The following is a 22,021-nucleotide window of genomic DNA, read 5'->3' as shown; positions in this document are numbered from 1 at the left end:
CCGCCTGCCCCGTGTCTGTCCCCCCAGGGGTTTCTATGGCCACTGCCGAGGGCAGGAAACAGCTCACAGCTTCCTGCAATTGTGCACCAGCTGCCGCTCTGCGCGAGCGGAAGCGGGAGGCCGGCAAACAGGAATTGGCTCAGCAGAATCCCCCGGCCCCTCAGCCTCAGCTCGCTTTTTCCAGCGTGAGCATCACGGCAGAACGGGGGCACCGGCAGCGCTGACCCCCCGGGGTGGTGGGGTACAAGTGGGGCGGCTGCCTGGTGCTGCTGCCCTGGGTGCAGGCTGCGGCCAAGCCACCGCCTCGGTGCCCTCGAGGAGGAGGACGAGGAGGAGACAGACGAGGGAGGAAGCTCTGGCTGGCTGCTTCCTAAAGCTCCTCCAAATTTCCTCCAGCTGCGCCGTGGCACAGGGAGGTGGAGCCATGGCCACGGGCAGCCCCACGGGCAGCGCGAGGGAAGCCTCCACGCTTGGTGCCGGCTTGTTGCACGTGCAGAGGGACCAATTTGCTGTCGTACCCGGAGCAGCAGCCCCGCGGAGCCCCGGCGAGGGCCTGGGGGGTGCAGGGTGTTCCCCCTCACCTGTGTAGGGCAGGAGGCAGTTGCAGGTGTAGCCGGCGACGTCGTCGATGCACGTGCCCTGGTTCAGGCAGGGGTTGGAAGCGCATTCGTTGATATTGGTCTGGCAGTTGGGTCCTGCGTTAAGAAAAAGAGATAAAAATGGCTGTGATGGAGGCATGCTGGTGGGAGGGAGCTGCGGGTACGGTGGGGATGTGGTGGCAATGGCAATGGCCCACCCATCGCCCTGGTAGAGTCTCCAGCTCTCCGCTCCAGCCACGGGTGCTCCAACTCTGCTGAGGGTCCCCAGGCTGGCCACACCACCACCTCTCCCACCCAGACCTGGGGTCTCCACAGCGAAGCCTCCAGCCTGTCCAGCGTCACGGAGACCCCCACCCAGAACTCCTACCCAGGCCCCAGCATGGGGGGGGGATGGCGCAGCCCCCCTGGCTGCACTCTTACCGCTGAAGCCCTCTCTGCAGGTACAGATGTAGCCGCTGGTCATGTCCTTGCAGGTCCCACCGTTCATGCAGGGATTGGACTCACACTCGTTATTGTTAATGTCGCAGTTTGTCCCGCTCCAGCCTGGGTCGCAGTCACACCTGTAGCTTTGGGGAAAAATTGGAGCATAAAGCACAGGATCTGGTCCGACCTAGTCCTCCCAGCTCCACCAGCCATCATTTACCCAGCCAAAGCCCAGGCTCCTAGTCGTGTCCCTGCAGGGAAACATCCCCTGGGATTAGCGCAGAGCACAGACAAGCACCGGCTCCAGGGACGGCTGCTCGCCCTGCCTCTAATCTCGGCTTTGCTGGGTGGCCCTTTGGTCCCAGCAGCCCCCGTGCCCTCCAGCCTACCCATTCAGCCCGTCGTGGCATTTCCCGTGGATGCAGGGGTTGCTGTTGCACTCATTCACTTCGGACAGGCATTTGGGGTCGTGGAAGCCCTCGGGGCAGAGGCAGGTGAAGCCGTTGATGCCGTCCTTGCACGTGCCCCCATTGTGGCAGGGGTTGCTGGAGCATTCGTCGATGTTGACGTTGCACATGCGCCCTGGGAGAGGGGAGCAGCGATGAAACGTTACCCCAAAGGATGCACGGCATGGCACGGTGGGCACGCACAGCCTCCCGGGGGGCACCCACCGGGCAGGTCCCCCTCCAGCCACCCGGGGAACGGCTGTCGGAGGCTCAAATCTCCGAGCACACGTGTGCCGGCCGCGTAGGAGCGGGCTGTCCTCCGGGTAGGGTGACTTCACACCCCTGCATCGCCTGCCTGGCTTAATTAAACACGACTGGGAGGAGGCCATGGGCTCGTTTGGTCCAGGAGGGAATAACGAAGGGAGCCGGTTTCAGCCTGTAACCCTACCTGCCGCGGCCGACAAAGCCAGGCTTTATTGCGGCTCCCGGCGGGCAGGAGGACAAGGGGCCGTGCGAGCGGGGAGAGGCGGGGGCCGCTCCCATCAAAGCCCTCCGCCATTTCCAGCAGCGATCAAACAAACCAGTCGGACAAGGCGGCAACCTGATACCCATGGGAGTGGGCGCAGCGGGAGTCGAATTCGCCGCACCAGACACCCCTTTGATTTTGGCCTGAGCCGGGGTCACCCTCCTGAACAACCAGGAGCGCTGGAGGGTGTAAAACCTCTGGCAAGCGGGATGGCAGCATCTCCCCTCCTCGCTGCAGCGGGGACATCCCAGGGCTCCCCGGCGCAAGGCTGGATCTGGACCGGGTCCCCAGGGCGCCGTGGTGGCCGCCATGCCCTGCTCTCACCTGTGTACCCCGGCTCGCAGGTGCACTCGTAGCCGTTGATCTTGTCGATGCACTTGCCGTAGTCACAGGGGTTGCTGGCGCAGTCGTCCAGATTGATCTCGCAGTTGGGCCCTGGGGAGGAGAGCGGTGCCGTTAGGGGGTCCCCGGCCCCGCTGACGAGGCAAAATGGAGCCCGCCGGCACCGACCGCCACCGCCGCCCCACAACAAAGCGCCTCCGCCACAGGCGGCTCCCGGCTGGGGTGCGGTTCCCGCGAGAGCTGGGCACCGAACCGGGAGAACTCGCCCTCACCGAGGATGCCCCAGGCCGGCCCTGGCACCAGGGCGGCTGCTGGCGGTGGCCCAGGGCCAACCTGCCCGGGGACAGGGACGGGACTGGGGTGCTGTGCGGCACGGCCAAGCCCCGTGGAGCCCTCCCGGGGGGTCCCTCCCTCTCACCCGTGGTCCCTTTGAGGCAGAGGCAGTTGTAGGCGTTGTTCCTGTCCTGGCAGATCCCTCCATTTTTGCAGGGCTGGCTCTGGCACTCATTGATGTTGATGTCGCAGCGGTGGCCCGTGTAGCCGGGCTGGCAGAGGCAGGTGAAGGCGGCGATGCTGTCCTTGCAGGTCCCGTAGTGGCACGGATCGGGGTCGCACTCATCGATGTCGATCTCGCAGTGAGCGCCCGAGAAACCTGCCAGCAGCGCGAGGGACACGGGGTCAGGATGGGGGACGTGGGGGTGAGGATGGGGGATGCGGGGGCAGGATGGGGGAACGCTGCTTCCCACACCCTGGCCAGGTGCGAGGCAGTGCACCGGGGTGGCTCGACCTGCCCACCCGCCCCGCTGCGAGCCCTGGGACCCCCAGGAGCGGGGTGCAGGCAGGGGAGCACCCCGGCGGCGTGGCTGGTCAGACCCCGGCTCGCGGGCTTTGTCCCGGGGTGCACAATGACCTGCATTAAGCCGCCTCGGCTCAGGAGCGGGGCCCCGCGCTTGCCCGCGGCTCGTCCCGGAGCGTGCGGGGGGGCCGGCCGCAGGCACCCCCGAATAATACCCCCCCCCCCCCCCCAACAGATCCTATTCTCCCGGCCGGCTCCCTCCCCGCCGGGTTTGGGGGTGGAGAGCCGAGGACAAAGTACAGCTTTGACTAGACCCCGCCAAGCCCACATAGCAGCTTTTCATCGGGGCTTGGCATTAGCAAGACACTAATTAGAGGCCATTCAGCTGGAAGATTTCTGGCGGGAGCTGCTCCACAAAAGAGCCACTGTTTGCCACCAGGGCTCAAGTCATCATTTTGTGCAACCGCTCCTTGGGTTTCGGTCGGCGAGCCCCCGCAGCCCTGCACCTTGCGTCCCCATAGAGGCAGCTTTATTCCTTCCTTCCTGCCTTCCCCCTCGCTGCCGCCCACCGCTGAGGTGGGGAGCACGGCGGGACGGCTGCTGCAGGGCCACACCTAATGAGCGCTGGGCTCGTTACGCCCGGCTCCGGGGCCGGCAGGCAGCGGGGCTCGAGTCGCTCCGCCGATGCCTGGGAAAGGGACAGTCCTGCCCCATGGGAGTCACATCAGGGACCGACCCCACTGCCGGGGGATTCAGGGACACCCCCATGGCATGTGCTTGGGGAGCTGGGCACTCAATAATTCCGTAACATGGTTTTACGGCACATCACGGGGCAGAAGGTGGCTTGTTCCTGCACGGCGGGGCGGGACCCCCAGAGCCCCCCGGGACACGGGGACCCCTCACCTTCGGTGCACTCGCAGCTGTAGGTGTTGGGGCCATCCACGCACTTGGCACCGTTCTTGCAGGGGGTGCTGGCGCACTCGTCGATGTCGAACTGGCACAGGTGCCCGTTGAAGCCTGGAACGGAGGGAGAAGTCACGTCCCGGCGCAGCGGCCGGACCCACCAGCCTCCCCCCGCCGCCGGGCAGATCCCGCCGGGTCCCCCGCATCCCGGCCGGGGCGCCGGGTTTCCATGGGGATGGCTGCTGGGGGCCCTGAATGTGGGGCTGCGACCCGCCATTGAGAGCATCTTATTTACATCTCTAGAGGAGCAAAGTCTCTGAACTTCAAAACCTCCTTTCACAGATTAACCGTCTCCCCATTCTCCGCTCCACCCCGTGACTTTGACACCGCATTCAAAGCCGCTGGTGCGGCCCCCCCGGCCCCCGGCCCTCCTTCCCAAAGAGGGGCCTTTTCAAGTGCAAAGCCGTGGGGTTTAATCCTCCTTCCTCTCTCCCATGGGCCGACCTGGAGCGGCATCGTCTGCGCGGTGCTCGGCCCCTCGTCGCAATGGGGGAACACCCCACCAAAAGCACTGAGAGGTGCTCAGCCCGCTCTCCCCGTTCTGGTGGGCTCCAGAATTTAAGGACCCCTTTTTCAGCTCCCTCCCGGCTCAAGCCGGGATGCATCCCGGCTTTGATTCCACCGCAATGGCAGTGGGATGGATGCCGCGTACCGGTGGGGCACTCGCAGTGGAACTCGTTGATCTTGTCGAGGCAGTTGCCGTTGTGCAGGCAGGGGCTGCTGGCACACTCGTCCGTGTTGATCTCGCAGTAAACCCCCTCGTAACCTGCGGAGAGAGCCGGCACACCATCAGCACCGCGGCACGGGGCCGGCACAACGCACAGGACGGGCAGGTTACAGCAGGGCACGTTTGGTCCCCCCGTCTTTACAAAGGCAGCGGAGGAGCTGTGCTACAGGCGGTGGGACCTCATGCACAAGCTGCTCCGTGGTTGTCCACCCTGGATCTTCCTGCCCTTGGCTTGATCCAAGCCAGCAAGGTTGGGAAGAGGAGGAGTCCAGAGCAGGGCTGATGGTGCCCAACTCTCACCTTCCCATCCCCGCACCGCTGCGGGAGACCACACAATCTTTACCAAGCTCTTTCTTTTCGGTGCTGTCCCCGGGCACACATGCCTCCCGTTGCTCCTCACCCAAACCAACACCGAGCTGAAGCTGAGGGGCACCCGGAGCCCTCCCGCCACCCACACCCAGCACTGGGGCAGGGTTCCGCAGGGCTGCCCACCCACCGGGCATGCAGATGCACTGGAACTCCCCGATCTGGTCCAGGCAGGTGGCATCATTCTGGCAGGGGTTGGAGAGGCACTCGTTGACGTCGATCTCACAGCGAGGGCCCGAGTAGCCCTGCAGGCACTGGCACTGGAAGGACCCCTGGGTGTTGATGCATTTCCCTGCGTGCTCACAAGGGTTGGCTCCTGCAACACACAAGCGCGGCTCAAGGACACGCTCCCGGCTGCACCGGCGCTTTCCCCAGCTGCTCCTCTGTTGCCCCGCTGCTCACCCAGCGAGCACTCGTCCACGTCCTGGTTGCAGGCCGGCCCCATGTACCCCGAAGGACACGTGCAGATGGCTTTGCCGTTGACGGGGTTGGTGTCGCAGTTGGAGCCCTCGTTGCAGGGGTTGCTGATGCAGGCGTCGTCGAGGTGGCACAGCAAACCTGGGCGGCAAAAGGCAGGCGCACGTCAAGGGTGATGGGCACACAAGTCATCACACGAGACCTCAGCTAGGAGCTAGGGGACACGGGGCTGCCACCCTGCGCTGCAAGCAGGGGGCAAGATGGGACGGGGCCTCACCTGTGCGGCCGTGGGGGCACTCGCAATAGAAGGAGGCTACCCGGTCGTGGCAGGTGGCCCCGTGGAAGCAAGCGGCCATGGCGCAGTCGTCGATGTTCTCGCTGCAGTCCTCGCCCGTCCAGCCGTTGACGCAGACGCAGTTGTAGCCGCCGTGGTTGTTGTGGCAGGTGCCCCCGTTCTGGCAGGCGTTGGGCATCAGCTGGCACTCGTCCACATCCTCGGTGCAGTACTGACCTGCCGGGGGACGGGGCACCTGCGTGAGGCTGGCGCTGCCCAGCTCCCGCAGGCTCCAGGAGCATCGCTGCAGAGCAGGACGTCTCTCCCCACACCTGGTCCCCGGCATCCCCCGGGGCAGGATCCGTCCTCCCAGCCCAGCCCCGTGCTATCCTGGCTGCCGGCGTTACCTGTCCACTCGGGTGGGCACTGGCAGTTGTAGGTGTTGACGCCATCCACGCAGGTGCCCCCGTTCTTGCAGTTGTTGCCCGGACAGTCGTTGATGTTCTCCTCACAGTTCTGGCCCGTGAACCCTGCGCAGAGGAGACGCCTGCCATGATGCCAACCGACCAACCATCCGCGCCACCGCCTCAGCCCCCCGCAACCCCTCCGCTGATGGCAGGTTGCTCATTACTGGGTGCCGAGCATGCACCAGGCGCTCCCAGCCTGGCTTTGAAGCCAGCCACCCAGTTTCATCCCCAGCCCCGTCCCGCCTGTCAGGGCTTGGTTCTGCTGCGCAGGTTTCTCTGCCAGGGCGCCATTGCCGGAGCCTGGCAAGCGGCGGCAGCTCCTCTGCGCAGGGCAGACGGGGCGTCCCCAGTGCGGGGCTCGCCTGCCAAAGCCTCTGGCTCTGGAGACACTCGCCCCGAGCAGCGGAGGATCCGGCTCCACGGCAAGCCGAGATGAACCAGGGCTGCTCCCACAAAGGCTTGCGACACCCGGTGCTGAATCACCGACTTTTAATTTCGCATGTAAAGAGCCTCATCAGCAGCGCTTCCCCCGGAGGGGGATCCAAGTCCCTGGCAGGGTGAACCACCGCCCCGTGCGGCGCTGCATTAATCCCAGCCCACCCCTCCTGCGGTGAGCCCGGCTGCTTGGGTTTATGTTATCGCCTCCGCCTGATAGCGTGGCACGCATGGAAACCGTGCCGCCCCCAGCCTCCCCCTGCGGCGTTTGCAGCAGAAATGAAATGGCCAGACCCTTCTCAGGGCACCTGCCAAGCCCCCTTGCCCCACTCCAACTACCACTTGCATTACAGAGCTGCATTTACTCTAAGACCCCCCCCAAAGCCCCCGACACAGCCGCCATCAGGCGTCAGCCTTCCCAGCCCGCCCAGGCGCTCGGGGTTGGGACGGCAACGCCAGCCCGCGGCAGCTCCCCACGGTGCCGGCGTGCACCTGCAGCTCCCCAAACTCCCCAGGGCGTTCTGCAGGTCCGGACCGGGCTGCTCCCCGGCGCAGGCAGCTTCGCTACGTCACCTCCGCCTCCACGGGGAAGGGACCGGGCGCCCAGGCTCATCCTCTGTGGGACCCCAGACCCTGGCCCAGCCGGGGTTTTGCCCCTCGCTCTCTCCGAAGGGCCACATCGGCCTCTTCCCCATAGCCTCAGCCCCATCACGCGAGGAGCAGCAACAGCTATTTACGACTGCTGGTAGGAGTCCAAAGCAGGTTAACGTTGATTTGCACCTCATTTTTAAGCAGCTGGGCTGAGACTGAACAGCAATAACTGGCAATGTCCTAGATGCCGGGATTAACTCATTTTGAACCATCCGAATGAGTAATTAGTACTGCAATTACTTTAAACTCAGGGTTACATTCTACAGCGATGGCATGATAAAACAGCCAAGATTAGTTTAACTTGAAGAAACCCGGTACGGCCAGGCCTCTCCGGGAATGAAAAGGGGACATTGTTTCAGGTCTGCTGCGCTGCATACCAGCGTATCAATCACCCTCTTATCATGAGAACCAGCCCCCCGTCCCTCCTGCCTCTGCCCGAAGCCAATGCAGCTCCTGCAGCGAGCCATGGCGGAGGTGTCGAGGGACCTCCCCCCGTCCCCCCGGAGCAGGGGCCGTGCCGTGCCACCCCGCAGGTGGCAAACCAGCTCGTGCAGCATGCAAATCTCCTGGAAGCGGCCCACAAAGCCGCAGCTGGGTGTGAAAGCGCCGGTCCCCCCCCCGCAGCAGGGATGCTTCCCCCAGGGCCATACCTCACCCCGACGTGCCCGACGCTTGGGCTGCTCCGGGGAAAGTGCCTCGTCAGCAGAATGGCAGGGCAGCAGTGCTCCTCCTGCCCCCTCCACCTGCCCATCCCTGCGGCAATGCCGCTCCGCCGGGCCAGGGCTCGGAGCTGCTCCTGCAGAGCATCGCCCCTGGGAGCTCCTGGTCGCACTGGCTCATTCTGGAAGGAAAAGCTTCCTTCCCTGGCACCGCTCGCCTGGTCAGCCCCAACATCTCACTGCCCCGAAGGACAGGAGCTTTGCTGCAGCCTGGGTGAGCAGGCACGGAGGAGAAACAAGAGATCCCGCAGGGCCCTGTGTATTTTGGATGGTTAACCAGTCTCCTGAGTTATTGCAGCCAAAAGCTTTGGGAAGGGGATTGAGCCTCTGAGGCTGTGTCAGAGATCAAGACGAGATCCTCCACGCTGCCCCGCGGGGATCGCGCATCTTCCCCCAGCACCGGGCTGGGCTGCCAGCAGGATGCGGGTACGTCTGTGCCGGCTGGGAGACCCCATCCCCACGCCGGTGCCACGACCCCAGGGCCAGTGGGGCAGGAGCTACGGCCGAGGGAGGCTGGAGCTCCCCGCGGTAACGCCAAGCGCTGCCCAGGGTGCAGAGCCTACCCCTCGTCCTGCCCCAGCCCCTGCGGGGCTATGGGCAACCAGAGGAGATCCAAGCCAACCCACGAGAGACTTCTCAGGCAGCTTAGCACTGCCCACAGCTTCCTTCCAAGGGAGACGGCGGATGCGTCCCCTCCGCGTCTGCCGCAGACGGCCAGCGCAGCTGGCTCAGCTGAGAAACGGCACTCGCCCCGCAGCAAACACAGCCCGGTCTGAGCGTGGGGCTGCAGTGGGTGGCAGCAGGGCTCCAGGCTGCGCCCGCCGCCCGCCGGCAGGAAATTCTGCTATTTCATTTCTCCAGCTGGTGCAGGGATGGGGGGAAGCGTGGGGCCGCGCTCAGCCCCTTCCGCTCCCTGCCCCGACCGCACTGCAGACCGCTGCCCGAGGGCAGAAGCGAAAGGGCTTGCTGGGGTCAGGGGGCCGTTTCACAGCCGCTTTTCTTCTCCCCAGCATGCAGGGTGCCAGCCTCCCTTGCAGGGTGCTGAGCTCCTGTACAGGGTGCTGAGCTCCTGGCACAGCCCCCGCTGGGCCCCCCCCGCAAGAGCCCTTCATTGCAGAGGCTGTAATTCGGCTGGGCTGCTCCGGCGCTTGCCGGAGGGAGCAGCAGCGAGCACGGAGAGGGTCTCCCTTCCCCAACTCCGTTCGCACTCGGAAACTTTCCAAAATAGCTATTCCGGGCTAATTATTCCATTCTGGAAGTGGATTAAGCTAAAGCGGAAAAAGGCACTCTTATTCTGGAATATGAGCATCCGCACAGGGGCCTCTGCTGAACCAGTTGTTTTGGAAGAGCTATTTTGGTGAATCACCAAGTATAAAAAGCCCCCAGATGACCTCTCCTCTACGGGCATCGCTGCCCAGCGTCTTCCCAAACGCACGTGGCACAGCGAGCCCACAGCCCCTCGTTTTTGTCCCTCCCAGAGCCATCATTTGGGGGAAGATCGGGCACTACTTGTTTAGGGGGGGCAAAGGGGCTGCGAGAGGGTCCCCCTTCCCCGTCCCCCGCGTTGGCGGCAGCCCCTACCTGGCAGGCACGTGCACTCGTAGGTGGTGTCTCCGATCTGGCGGCACGTCCCCCCGTTCTGGCAGGGCGAGGGGTTGCAGGGCACGTAGAGGTGCTCGCAGTTCTGCCCGGTGTACGTCGGCTTGCAGGAGCACTGGTAGGTGCCCACCTCGTTGGTGCAGCTCCCGCCGTTCTTGCAGATGGGCGGGGAGATGTTGCACTCGTTCACGTCCTGCTTGCAGTTGGCCCCGTGGAAGCTGGCGGTGCACCGGCAGATGTAGTGGGCTTCGAAGGGGACGCACTGGCCCCCGTTGGCGCAGGGGTTGGAGGCGCAGGGGTCGGCCTGCTGGCAGGTTTTGCCTGGGGAGGGCAGGGAGGGAGGATGAGGATGCAAACCGCAGCTCAGGCGCTCGGTGGGAGCAATCTTTGTGCCGGGGTGCAGACCCGGCTCTGACTGTGTTCACGGGGGGTGCAACTAATTGCCCCCACCTCTGCCCCTGTAAAACCCTCACCCGTGCAGGAAGCTCGCAGCTCACCCAGCCAGGGACCCTCCCAAGCCCCAGCTCGGGTTTGCAGACCATCCCCCCGCCTTCCCCCGAACACTGGAGGAAGCCAAAATCAGATGCAGCACCCTTCTCCACCCATGCGGGTTTTCCAGGAACAACCCCTGTCCCTCTCCCGCCCTGAGCCGGGTCACCGTGTCCCCACGCCGTGCATCGGCACCGGGTCACCGTGTCACCGTGTCCCCACGCCGTGCATCGGCACCGGGTCACCGTGTCCCCACTCCATGCATTGGCACCGGATCACTGTGTCCCCATGCCGTGCATCGGCACCAGGTCACCGTGTCACCGTGTCCTCATGCCGTGCATCAGCACCGTGTCACTGTGTCCCCACACCGTGCATCGGCACCGGGTCACCGTGTCCCCACGCCGTGCATCGGCACCGGGTCACCGTGTCCCCACGCCGTGCGTCGGCACCGGGTCACCGTGTCACCGTGTCCCCACACCGTGCATTGGCACCGGGTCACCGTGTCCCCATGCCATGCATCGGCACCGGGTCACCGTGTCACCGTGTCCCCACGCCGTTCATTGGCACCGTGTCACCGTGTCCCCATGCCGTGCATCGGCACCGGGTCACCCTGTCCCCACGCCGTGCATCGGCACCGGGTCACCGTGTCACCATGTCCCCACGCCGTTCATCGGCACCGTGTCACCATGTCCCCACACCGTGCATTGGCACCGGGTCACCGTGTCCCCATGCCGTGCATCGGCACCGGGTCACCGTGTCCCCACTCCATGCATTGGCACCGGATCACTGTGTCCCCATGCCGTGCATCGGCACCAGGTCACCGTGTCACCGTGTCCTCATGCCGTGCATCAGCACCGTGTCACTGTGTCCCCACACCGTGCATCGGCACCGGGTCACCGTGTCCCCACGCCGTGCATCGGCACCGGGTCACCGTGTCCCCACGCCGTGCGTCGGCACCGGGTCACCGTGTCACCGTGTCCCCACACCGTGCATTGGCACCGGGTCACCGTGTCCCCATGCCATGCATCGGCACCGGGTCACCGTGTCACCGTGTCCCCACGCCGTGCATCGGCACCGTGTCCCCGTGTCCCCATGCCGTGCATCGGCACCGCCTCACCTGACCACCCCGGCGGGCAGCGGCACTTGTACTCGCTGAGCGTCAGCAGGTCGCAGGTGCCCCCGTTGCGGCAGGGGTTGCTGAGGCAGACGTTGTCGCGGGGCGTCAGGCAGAGCTCGTCGGTGAAGCCCAGGCGGCAGGCGCAGGTGTAATCCACGGTGCTGCCGCGCACTACCGGGGTGCAGGTGCCGGCGTTTTTGCAGGGGGAGCTCAGGCAGGGGTTGGGCAGCTGGCACCGCTCGCCCACGTGGGCGCTGCTACACCTGGCAGGGGCAAGACACGGCGTCAGCGGGATCGGCCCCGAGGGCACCCGGCCACCCCAGGGACCGGCTCCGGGAGCACCTCCCCAAGCCCGACCCCGCACCGCATCCCGGCATGTCGGGTTTGGCAATTGCAAGGCTCTGCCCTGGCCACGCTGGGCTGAGAAGAGGAAGATGAAAGAGATGCCGGGAACAAAGGCGTCCCCCATCCAGGGGCCTGCACTGACTTGCAAAACCGCAGCCTCCAGCGCTGACGTCCTGGCTTCTCATCGCAACATGCTTTTCTGGGCTCCCCCCACACCCCCCCCCCCCCTTACTGAAGAGGAAACCAAGGCACAAGGGGGGATGCGACAGAGTCGGGAGGGGCACCCCATACCCGCACCCAACCCAGGGCACCTGCAGACCCCAAAGGAGAGGAAACCCCGCAGCAGCCCCCGGCGCCGAGCAGCATGGGGATAGCCCTGCGCCCCTGCCCGTCCCTGCCTGCACCGGGTCCCTGCTCCACCAGGGTGGTTTTTACCCTCCATCTATCCTAAAAAAACACTCAAAGGTGATCAAACACGGGCTCAGCGCTGGCTGCTAGCAGGTGGGACACGTTCCTGCTCCTCGCAGCCAGCTGAGATCTTCCCCGACAGCAAACCCTGCGCAAGGAGGGACGAGTGGCCCCGGCTGCCGCGTCCCTCTGCGTGGGGACCCTGAGAAAAAGCCCCCTGACGCGGCCACCGGCTCCACCATCTGTCACCGATGGCCGACGGGGCTGGAGCAACTGCAGGACCGGGGCAGGTGATGGGGACACATTGCAAGGGCAAATCCCGGGGAGGCTGGGCAGGACGGGGGGCCGGCAAAGGCCCCCGCAGAGCGGGGAGCTGCCCCCCGGGAAAGGGATGACAGAGCAAAGCTGTGCATGGAGAGACCGAGGGCATCTGATATCCAACGAAGATCCCGGGGACAAGGCCCTTCAGCACCTGCCCAGCACAAACCCTCCCGTGCAGCATCTCTTGCATCGCGTCTGCAATACGAGATGCCACGCGTTTTGTCCCCAACCAGCTCTGCTCACGTTACACCGCTTCCAAAGGGGGATTTTCTGCCCTGGCCGGGCTGCGCCGAGCAGCCGTCACGAGTAGGGCATGGGAGGAGCGAGACGACGCCCGCACGCTGCTGTCCTACGCCGCGACGGCAATGCCACCGCAGCAGAGCAGGGCACACCACGCTCAGCTCATGCTGGGCTGCCAGCTGCTATCAGAGGCCTCGAGAGCAAAAATAAATCTGGCGGCGGTCGCACGCATTGCTGCGAGCTCAGGGTAAGGCAACTGCTGCTGGAGAAGGTGGCCGGGGAAGACGACAGCACCCGGGCACGGGGGGACTGTGGTCCCCTCTGTGCTTTGGCAGCTTGGGTCTCAGCGCACCCACCATGTTCTTGCACCCGTTGCCACCCGAGCTGGTGGGACCTCGCATCCCCGAGCCTCACGTGTGGCCTCCAAGGCTCCTGCTGCAGGCAGCCCCCCTGGGGCGAGCAGGGAGGGTCCTGGGGAACGCTGCAGCCCCAAGGCTGCAGAGCAGAGCGCTCACCTGCAAACCCCACCAGCCCGCAAACCCCAAAACAAGAACGTGGGGCTCCTCCGGCGAAGCACAGCCTGCAAACGCCCACCCTCAGCCGGCCCCAACCCGGAGCTGCCGCGCTTTGCCGCGCCGTGCCAGCGGCAGGACCACGTTTCAGCCCTGCTCCCCCTCTCCTCTTCCCCTACTTTTTTTTCTTTTTTTTTAACCCAATTCTGATTTCATTGTTGGGGATTGTGTGAGAATTTGTCAGGATTCGGAGACATTTTGAGTTAATGAGACGGCATTATCCAGGCCAAATGAAAAAGAAAATGTGTATAATAATAAATCAGGGCATCTGCTCGGCACACAAAGGGCGGCGGGGAGCAGGTGTGCATCCTAATGAGGCAGAGCAGCTGCCGGCGCCTGCGGCCGATGCCCGGCTCGCCGGCGGCTCTGAGCCCGGGGCGCCGCGGCCGCGGGACGACGGCGCTTCTGGGTGGCTGTGCCGCGGCCCCGCGCGGGGGAACGCGAGGGCTGGGGCCGCGGCCGCCTGAGAGGGGCCATTGTGCGGGGCCCGGGCGGCCGGCACAGGCACGCCACCGGCAAACCGCTCAAGTGTGCAGTCATCTGTTAAAAGCACTGCTCTCCCCCGCCTCCCCGCACCACACACGCTTTTTTTCTTAAAACAATCCTCCGGGCTCTCGCGGCGGCTGGCGGACAGGGAAGCGTCATGAGATTCTCCAATGGGAGAAAAAGGCGGAAAAAAAAAAAAAAAAAAGGAAGAAGAAAAAAAAAAAAAATTCTTGATGCTGGACAAAGAGCCCCAGGGGCTGCGCGGGAACCGGCGAGCGCGCGGGAACCGCCACGGTGCAGGTTTTGGCTCGCTGCGGTGCTGCCGTGGGCAGCCGGGACCGGGAGGCGATGCTCTGCATCCCGGGCCGAGCCAGGCGGCCAGCGGGGCTACGGCTGGGATTAAGGGGGTCCTGCGCCGCGGGGCTTAAATGAGGCCGGGACGAGGGGCGCGAAGCCGAAAGCCCTCCCACCCAATTAGTTTTGGGATCGTTTCCAATTTCAGTGCAGGCAAGTGGTGGTTTGAGCTCACGGATGGGAAGCCGGAGCAGAGCCCGGCCGGAGCCTGGGCATGGTTATTAGCCAGGAGGTTAATTAGTGATCGGAGGAACTCCCCTGCGGGGCAGGGGAGCCCCTGCCTGAAGGCACAGGGGAGCTGGGGCCACTGGCAGTGCCTGGGCTGGGGGCTGCCCCGCACCCATCTGGGCTGCTCGGGTGCTTTCCAGGCATTTGCTTCAAGAAACCCCTCAAGTTTCATGCAGTTTGCATTTTTTCTTTTTTTAAATGGCTTTTCTATTTGTTTAAGAGCTGGTTTATGGATGCAATCAGCTCAAGAAGTGAGGAGGGTGCGGCAGACGCCGGGGGGCGAAGGGCTCGGCATGGGTCTGCCCTGGCCAGAAGCGGCTGAGCTGAGCGACGGGCACACGTGGGCAGCCGGGATCGGGGTATGCCCATGCATTGCACTTCTCCTCCCTGCAAGGGGGGTATTTCCAGCCACTGAGAAGTGCTGGTGAAGCAACTCTTTGGGAAAAAAGCAGTACAACACAGGCACCCTTAAAATCCAGCAGTCACTACTATAACCCACGGAGGAGTTGGCATCGCACAGAGCGGGGCTGTGCAGCACAGACCCACTGTGAATGCCTGGCAATTCCCAAATCACCACCACAACCGCGGCAGGGATGGGCACAGCCCTTGCAGACCCCTTGCACACACCGCACCAGCTCCCAGCTCGGGGAGTCCTCTCAAACTCCTTCCACAGTTTCCAAGTCATCCCAGTTTCTTCTCAAGGTTTCAGACCAAAAGGTCTCTGACGGCAGGGATATCACTATCACGACAGCGATTATTGCTGCTCAGCAAGAACAGAAACGCGGACACCGGAGGCTCCTCTGCTCGCACATGGCAGTGCCCACGACGTGCCCACGGGCAGCCTTGCACCCGGCAGCTTCAACGCCACTCCTGCATCATCTGTAGACACTTCTGCACAGAAACGATGCTATTCCTGCCCATGTTTGCCACAGCAAGTCTGAGACGGGGCAGGGAAGAGCATGGCTGCCGACCAAAGCCACGGGATGAATTTTGCTGTTTCCTCCCCACGCAGGTCCCGGAGCTCAGTCGCAGCCAGAGACTCTGGAGCTGCATTTAAAAGCCCAACGACTGCAACAGCCTTAGAGAGTCCCGGCTGCAGAGGAAAGCCTGGAGACAAGCCTTGCATGCAAAGCAAGAGATCAAAAACCAGGTGAAGAATAAGGCCAGCCCAAGACATAGTTATTTTTCAGCTCTTCCAGGTCTGGAAAGTCTGGATTCAGCAGAGCCAGGTTCAGCTCCCAGCTGCGCCGCAACCTCATCATGCGTCCATGTACTTCTCCAGGGGCTAAAAACCTCTCCTGAAGTTCAGCCCAGGGACCTAAGCTTTATTTTCTGTAAAAAAAACACCGGCGGGTGGTGGCGTCAGGGCTGCCAGGTGAGCAGACGTGGAGGATGCGACGTCCCCGCGGGCTCAGCCAGGTGAAGATCACCCTGTGGTTTTTCCTTTGGCATTTCCCAAGCGAGGGCTACCCAAACCAAACCCCAAGCAGCTTATGGAAATTAGCATAAGAGACATTAAAGCTATGCTTTAATTATAGATATATGTGTTGGCAGAGGACAGGGCGGGTGCTCCGGGATCAAAACCGCTCAGACGGGCCATTAGAAACCAGTTTCGAGGCGGTGAAAGGCGGACGAGCTCCCAGGGGTCCTGAGGAGCCTCCGTGAAATCCCCGGAGAGGCCAGCGCGGCCACGCTCCCAGCCCCGCGCTTGATGCATGCCCCATTCCCGACTTGGGCAGGAACAGCTAAAAATACCGGTGTTTCTCCCTCCCCTGAGCATGCAGCTGAGAAACGTTTCCGTTGAGTCATTAACCTGCCGAAGAGGCATCAAACGCTCCAGCCGCGACCCAACCCGCCGTTTTAGACGGTGACGGAGGGTGACGGCATCCCGACCCCGGTGATGGCCGAGCCCTGCTCCAATGCACGATGCTCCCTCTCCCAGCACCGTGCTGGCACAAGGAGCAAGTCGGGGCCAACAGTCTCACAACTCTTCGCTTCTAAGACGTTTTCTACGTGACCTAACCACAGGGCTGTCACCGAAACACCAGGCAGGGCAGGGGACAGCGATGCAGCAGCCGGTCCCCACCCCTGCGGATGGAGATGCTGCATGCGCTCCTTGCAGGTGCGAACACACTGATTTACACACCCCGAGTGTCTGGGGCTGCCATCCACCCCAATGGCTTTTTGTTTCGGGGGGTCAGGCAGAGGCTGGGGGCTGCATTCCCACGACACCGGGCTGCGACGCGTCTTCCCCCTCCACGCCGGCCCCGAGCGAGCACCCGCACCCGGAGCACAAACTGTTGCGAGGCGGGGAGGCGCAATTAATAATGCACCGCGCTCCCGACCCATAAATCTCCGGCACGATTCACGGGCGATGTGAAGGGTGATGGAGAAGGCCTTGTCCAAGGTCAGACACCGAGTCCCAGGGGACGGCCTGGGAACGGGAACAGTGGCCCCAAATTCCCACCCCGCTCCCAGCGCCGAGCCCAGGCCAAATCTGGATCTGCTCAGCGTGGGCACGTGCATTTGTTGTGTCTGCTGCACATCCTTAACGAGTTACAAACAACGGCCCAACGCTTCAGTTATTTCAGCGAGGCTCCAGAAAAGCTCGGCAGATCATATAATCAAAAGCACGAACGAGCCGCAGAAATATCAGAGAACCAACAAGCTCTGCTGCCTGCTGCCGCCCCAGCTCTGCATTACGCGCGTGCTTGCCCGGGTGCCGCCGCTTCCAGCACCCCCTCGCCCCACGAGCGGCACCGGCAGAGTTGGGGTGCCCGGCCCGGCCCCCCGCCAGCCCACGGCCCCCGCGCCGGGTGCTCCGTGCGTGCGGCTCCGTGCGCGCCGCCGGCCCTTTGTTCGCTCCTTCCCCGCTCGCAGCGCGCAAGGCTTTTCCTCCGACCCACCAGCAACAGGTTTTGTCCCTCCGCAGCAATGCGGGCACTGAAAGCATCCCGAGGCAGATGTTTCTGCGACCTCTGACCCAAGACTAATGTTTTCCCTTCTGCGCTAAGCTGCCATCTGCCACGGCCGGCACAGATGACACCCAGGCGCTCCCGCAGCCCACCCCGCCCCGGCACGGCTCCCGCATGGTGGCACGGGGGCTTTGTTCGAATTTGGGATGCGTCAGCCCTGGACAAGCGCAGCCCGAGGGGTGTTTCAGAGGTGCTGGGTGCACGGGGGATGCCCTGGATGCGGGGGGCTCAGCAGAGGCTCAGCCTGCATCGCCCCGTAGCTGAGAACCCCCACGCTCACACCACCCACTGCTCCCCTGCCTGGCCCCGGGGCGTCCTCCCAAGGGCTGAGATGGTGGCAGGGCTGGAAGTAAAACCCACCTCGGGTTTAAAACGCACAAAAGAAACCAACAAGCAAAATGCGAACCAGGTGTAAGCTGGAGCACGGCCAGCGGACACGCAGGGGCTGTCCCCCATCCCATGGCGGGGGCAGGACCAGGGGGCAGCCCCACGCTGCGGGAGGGGGCGGGGGGCTGGCGGGGAGCCCCATCCCGGCCGCTGGCCCCGCATCCAGGCTGCCTCTTATCTGCGCTGCTATCACATAACCTCTTCCTCACCCTCATCTGCTGGAAGCATAAACGGCCGCGGTTGTTTTCCCCAAGGTATGAGCACCGTGGGAAAGCCGAGGAGGGCAGGCTCGGGTCTTTACTCAAGCCCCGTTTTGGGGGTACTTGAGATTCATGGGGCCAGAAGAGTCCCCGCTGCCTCTGGGGCAACGGCGAACCCAGGCGCTGGGTGTGGGGTCCCCCCTGCCCTGGGGAGCAGCCCCCACCCCGACACCCATCCCCAGGCACAGGCTGGGCTGGGGGGGATGCTGCTCTCTGCCCCGCGGTACCCGTGGCCCGGAGCAGCCGTCCCCCAGCGTCCCTGGCAGAGCCACCCCAGCACAGAGGTGGTTCAGAAACCACGACCGTGACCTTGCATGGCGCAGAGGGTCCCCACCAAGGGACCATCGCACCCGCGGAGCCCTCTGCGCCAGCGAACGCACTGCGTGACCGAGCGGACGCCTGTGCCAGCGTGGTCCGGACCCCGCGGAGCGAAGCAAGCGGCCAAACGTGAGCCGGACGCTTGGATTTCACCTGTTTGCTGGCAACAGCTGAAGGAAGGAGAAGTATCTAGCAGGAGAGCCTCCCTTAGCTGCACACAGGACCACGGCCACTGCACGCTGCTGCCAGCCGCAGAGCGGTGACCCGACCCTACCCCATCGCCCGCGCACCCCTCGGGGTAACCGTCACCCTTACGAACGGGAACCACAACCGCCTGCTTTCGTACCTCCCCCCGCGCAACCCCAGCAGCTGCGGACCCCGGGCGTTAAGCTCGCTTTCCATCCGGCATCCACGCACAAGAGTCACTTTTCCAGTTGTGCCAGTGGCTTCCTGCCTGGCACAGTCTGGAAGCAACACCCCAGCCTTCTCCTGAAGTTACACCCTTCCCCCTAAGACACGTTTGCTCGGTGCCAGCCCGGGGGACCCTGATCTCCCCCAGCTCCAATCTGACCAGAGCAAGGGCTGGTGCTTGGGGACATGTCTCCGTGTCACTGAGAGAAGAGATCTGCTTCTTACTGCATCTTCCCATTCTGTTTTATCCCGTTCATCCTTATTCCATTGCCTCCCCACGAGCCCCTCCCATGTTCCTGCACGGAGCATCATCAGGGATCGCAGGTGAGTACGACTGTCTACGGGATGGCTTCCCACAGGCATCGGCCCGCCTTGGAAACACCCCGCTGAGCGCGGGAGCGCGTTCTGGAGCCAGGGGAAGGCAGACAGGCCTGGAAAATGGTCCCGCTGGGAAAGCTGAGCTCAACACCCTGGGTGCTGGTCCCATCTCCTGCTCAGCTCCTGCCCTGGCATCGCCGCCCTGCTCGGGGTGGCACAGCGCCCCGGGAGCCGGCAGAAGGAAGATGGGTGCAGGGAGACGGGGATCGCTTTTGGACGCTGCCCTGACCTCCCTGGGGCACGTGGGGCCGTGGATGCTCCTGCCCTGGCAGCCAGGGGCTGGCGGGGGCCGCTTGAGCCCCCTCCCAGCAGCAGGCACGGCCGGGCTCACCGCACCTCACCTGCAGCTTCGCTCTGTGGTTTCTGGCGCTCGCGTCCGTTAAGAAACCAAAGTCTTCGCCACGGCTCCCAGGAGAGCCAAGGCAGAGAAGGCAGAGCTGCCCAGCTCCCCCCCGCCCACGTAGGGCACCCCGACCGGGCGATGCACCCCAAAGCTCCCGCCGGCCCTGCCGCGCTCCCCCGGCGCCGGCGTGGCCCCACAAACACCTCCGGCAGCCGCGATGCAGCTCCCAGCACCAAAACCCAGCGCTAGCCCAAACCGGTGGTTTTTTTTATGAAGTCCCATCCAGGCCCTGCTTTATTAAACACTCTGGGACAGCAGCCTGGGAAAAAAAGAGAGTTTCACACAGGGAGGGTGGTTGGCAAAGCAGCGGGTTACTTCGAGTGACATCAGGTTAATAAAGCAAGAGCGGATCTCCAGTCTTGTTTAATTAAAAAAAGCAAACTGCAATCCGAAGTCTTTGATGTGTTTTTTTGTTCCATTTCATTTTTGACCTAGCCCAAGCCACCTAATTGAGATTTTAAGACCCAGACTTTCATCTGGAGAGAAACTAAAGAATTCCCAAAGCTGGATATACTCATGGACAGGACTGGAGAAAAACGTGCTAGAGCCCTGTTCCTCCTACCAGCGTGAAGGGGAGGGAAAAAAAAAAAAAAAAAAAAAAAAGGCTTTGTTTCTTAAGCAGACATTAGTCAGGACAGTTTGGGAATCAAAGTTCCCATTGTAATGAAAAACAATATAATCCCATTACTAAGCAAAGTGGCCATGCTATTCACCGGGTGGTAACCAGCTACCTGGGAAGGAGCTGCCTTTCAATGGAGCTTCATTCACAATAAACATGAAAGATGTCGAAGGAAGAGACCAAGACAAAACTTGCCTCATTCCCACCCACAACAATGGCTGCTATGAAATATTTTTTTCCCCCAGTCGATGTTTTTTTTTTTATATCCTCCGCCGGTGCGAGTCCGCACAGACCCATTGTTTGCGGGAGCGGGCTGCCCTGCGCTGAGCCCTGCTCTCCCCGCTCATCCCGCTCCCTGCTCCTTCTCTTGGAGGAGCCCGTTTATGGGGCGACCGCGAAGGCTGAGCTTCCAGCGGAGGATCCCCAGGGAACACAACCTGGACCGAGGCCGGGAAACGGTCCCAGCGCCCACCCGCGGGGCAGGGGCACGCGTCCTGGGGCAGGTCCCCAAGCAAGTGCCCACGCTGGTGACTGGCGTGCCCGTTGGACACCACTGAGCTGCCCGGCTCTTCTCCTCCTCCACGGTCCTTTCCAGCAGCCGTGGCATTTGAGAGCACCCGCCACAACTGCTCCCTATTTTGATTTTTCATTTGCACGCATTCACCCTTTAAAAATGTTTTATTCTTCAAGCCAGCAGAAGGAAAAGTCGGAATTTGGGGGAGATGAGGAATTTCCACCTCCCCAGGCCACCCACCAGCCCAGCGCTGCTGGTCCCTGAGGCCACCCTCCCTTCCCCATCCCTTTTGGGGTAAATGCCCATTTTCACCCGCTCTGGACACAGTGCTGCCCGCATTTGCTGCCTGTGCAGGGCGAATTCACGCTGCCTTGCTCCCAGGAGCTCTGGCACGCACGCAGTGCCGGCGTCACCATCTCACTAAGCGATGATGAACTCTCTTATTTTTTTAACTTTTCACCCTCAAACCGAGTTTTGGCTAAACACCGCACTGCCCGAGAGCCAAATATGGAAAACTCCCACCCGGGACACGCGTGACCCCACCGTCCCACTCTTCTAATCCTGAACATAAAACCTGAGATTAGGATCTGAACAGCCACCAAGAGTTTAAACAAGCTATATTTAGCTCCGATATTTATAAACAGCAGGAGATGGGGGTTTTGCAGAGCACACGGGTGCCCCTGCGGCACAAACCCTACCGAAAGCCAGAGCAATTCGTGCTGGGACTGTTTCGGTGCGACGGTGAGTGGGCGAAGACGGCAACGGCCGGACGGCAATGGATCCAGCTCCCCCCAGCCTCACAGCCATGAAGCCGCTGGTTTCTCTTTGCAAGCAAAGCAAAGCCCCCCAAAATAGTTATTAGCAACAAAAATCTCACTCCCCTGGAAACCATGGCTGGAGGGATGTAAAGCACCTCCGAGCAGATGGGTATCTGCTCCTGGGATCTGTATCCCGGGATTTCTGCTGCTGCCAAGTTTAACCAAGGAAACAGCGAGGGAGGGAGGGAAGACTCTGCCTCCGACACCTTTTGCCTGCAGAAATCCCTGTGTCAACATGACGCCCTCGCCGAGGGAGCGGGGACAATGGTGGCGGCTCTGCCCTCCGGCCGCAGCCCACATTCCTGCACCCCTCCCCTGGAAACCCCCCTTTTGTGGGGAGCAGCAGGCCCTGTGAAAGGGCCGTCTGTCGCCCTGCCTTTTGACTTGGAGGTCTGTGTCTAACATTTTAATAGGGGCTGGGGGCCGGGGAGAGGACCCCCCTTCTCGCAGGCCGCCCCCCCCCCCCCCCCCCCCCGTGGGGTCACTCTCCCAGCCCGCCCCAAAGCCAGCGCGCGGGGCTCCGGCCGCCGACGGGCAGCGGGCGCGAGGGCGGGAACCGGCGGGGCTGCACGTCCCGCTGTCGACAGCCACATTCCTCCACCTGCCCCGTGAGGAGCTATCCCTTGGG

The 22,021-nt window shown here is 63.1% G+C and overlaps 1 protein-coding gene across 2 annotated transcripts in view; it reads right to left on the bottom strand.

Annotated features, from left to right (window-relative positions):
* Nucleotides 1-22,021, bottom strand: part of NOTCH1 (notch receptor 1) — a 44,139-nt gene that overhangs the window by 12,568 nt on the left and 9,550 nt on the right. For both annotated transcript variants that reach the window (XM_075716041.1, XM_075716042.1), the window contains exons 3-15: nt 11,357-11,619; nt 9,733-10,071; nt 6,287-6,409; nt 5,883-6,116; nt 5,591-5,746; nt 5,319-5,504; nt 4,748-4,861; nt 4,036-4,149; nt 2,755-2,988; nt 2,319-2,429; nt 1,412-1,604; nt 1,020-1,165; nt 582-695 (exon numbers count right to left, since the gene is read on the bottom strand). In XM_075716041.1, the coding sequence (XP_075572156.1) occupies nt 582-695; nt 1,020-1,165; nt 1,412-1,604; nt 2,319-2,429; nt 2,755-2,988; nt 4,036-4,149; nt 4,748-4,861; nt 5,319-5,504; nt 5,591-5,746; nt 5,883-6,116; nt 6,287-6,409; nt 9,733-10,071; nt 11,357-11,619 (2,327 nt within the window). The remainder of the gene's footprint in view (nt 1-581; nt 696-1,019; nt 1,166-1,411; nt 1,605-2,318; nt 2,430-2,754; nt 2,989-4,035; nt 4,150-4,747; nt 4,862-5,318; nt 5,505-5,590; nt 5,747-5,882; nt 6,117-6,286; nt 6,410-9,732; nt 10,072-11,356; nt 11,620-22,021) is intronic.

This window comes from Pelecanus crispus, chromosome 9 (genome assembly GCF_030463565.1).
Source record: "Pelecanus crispus isolate bPelCri1 chromosome 9, bPelCri1.pri, whole genome shotgun sequence".
Taxonomy (NCBI): Eukaryota; Metazoa; Chordata; class Aves; order Pelecaniformes; family Pelecanidae; genus Pelecanus; species Pelecanus crispus.
This window is presented reverse-complemented; position numbering and strand designations above follow the sequence as displayed.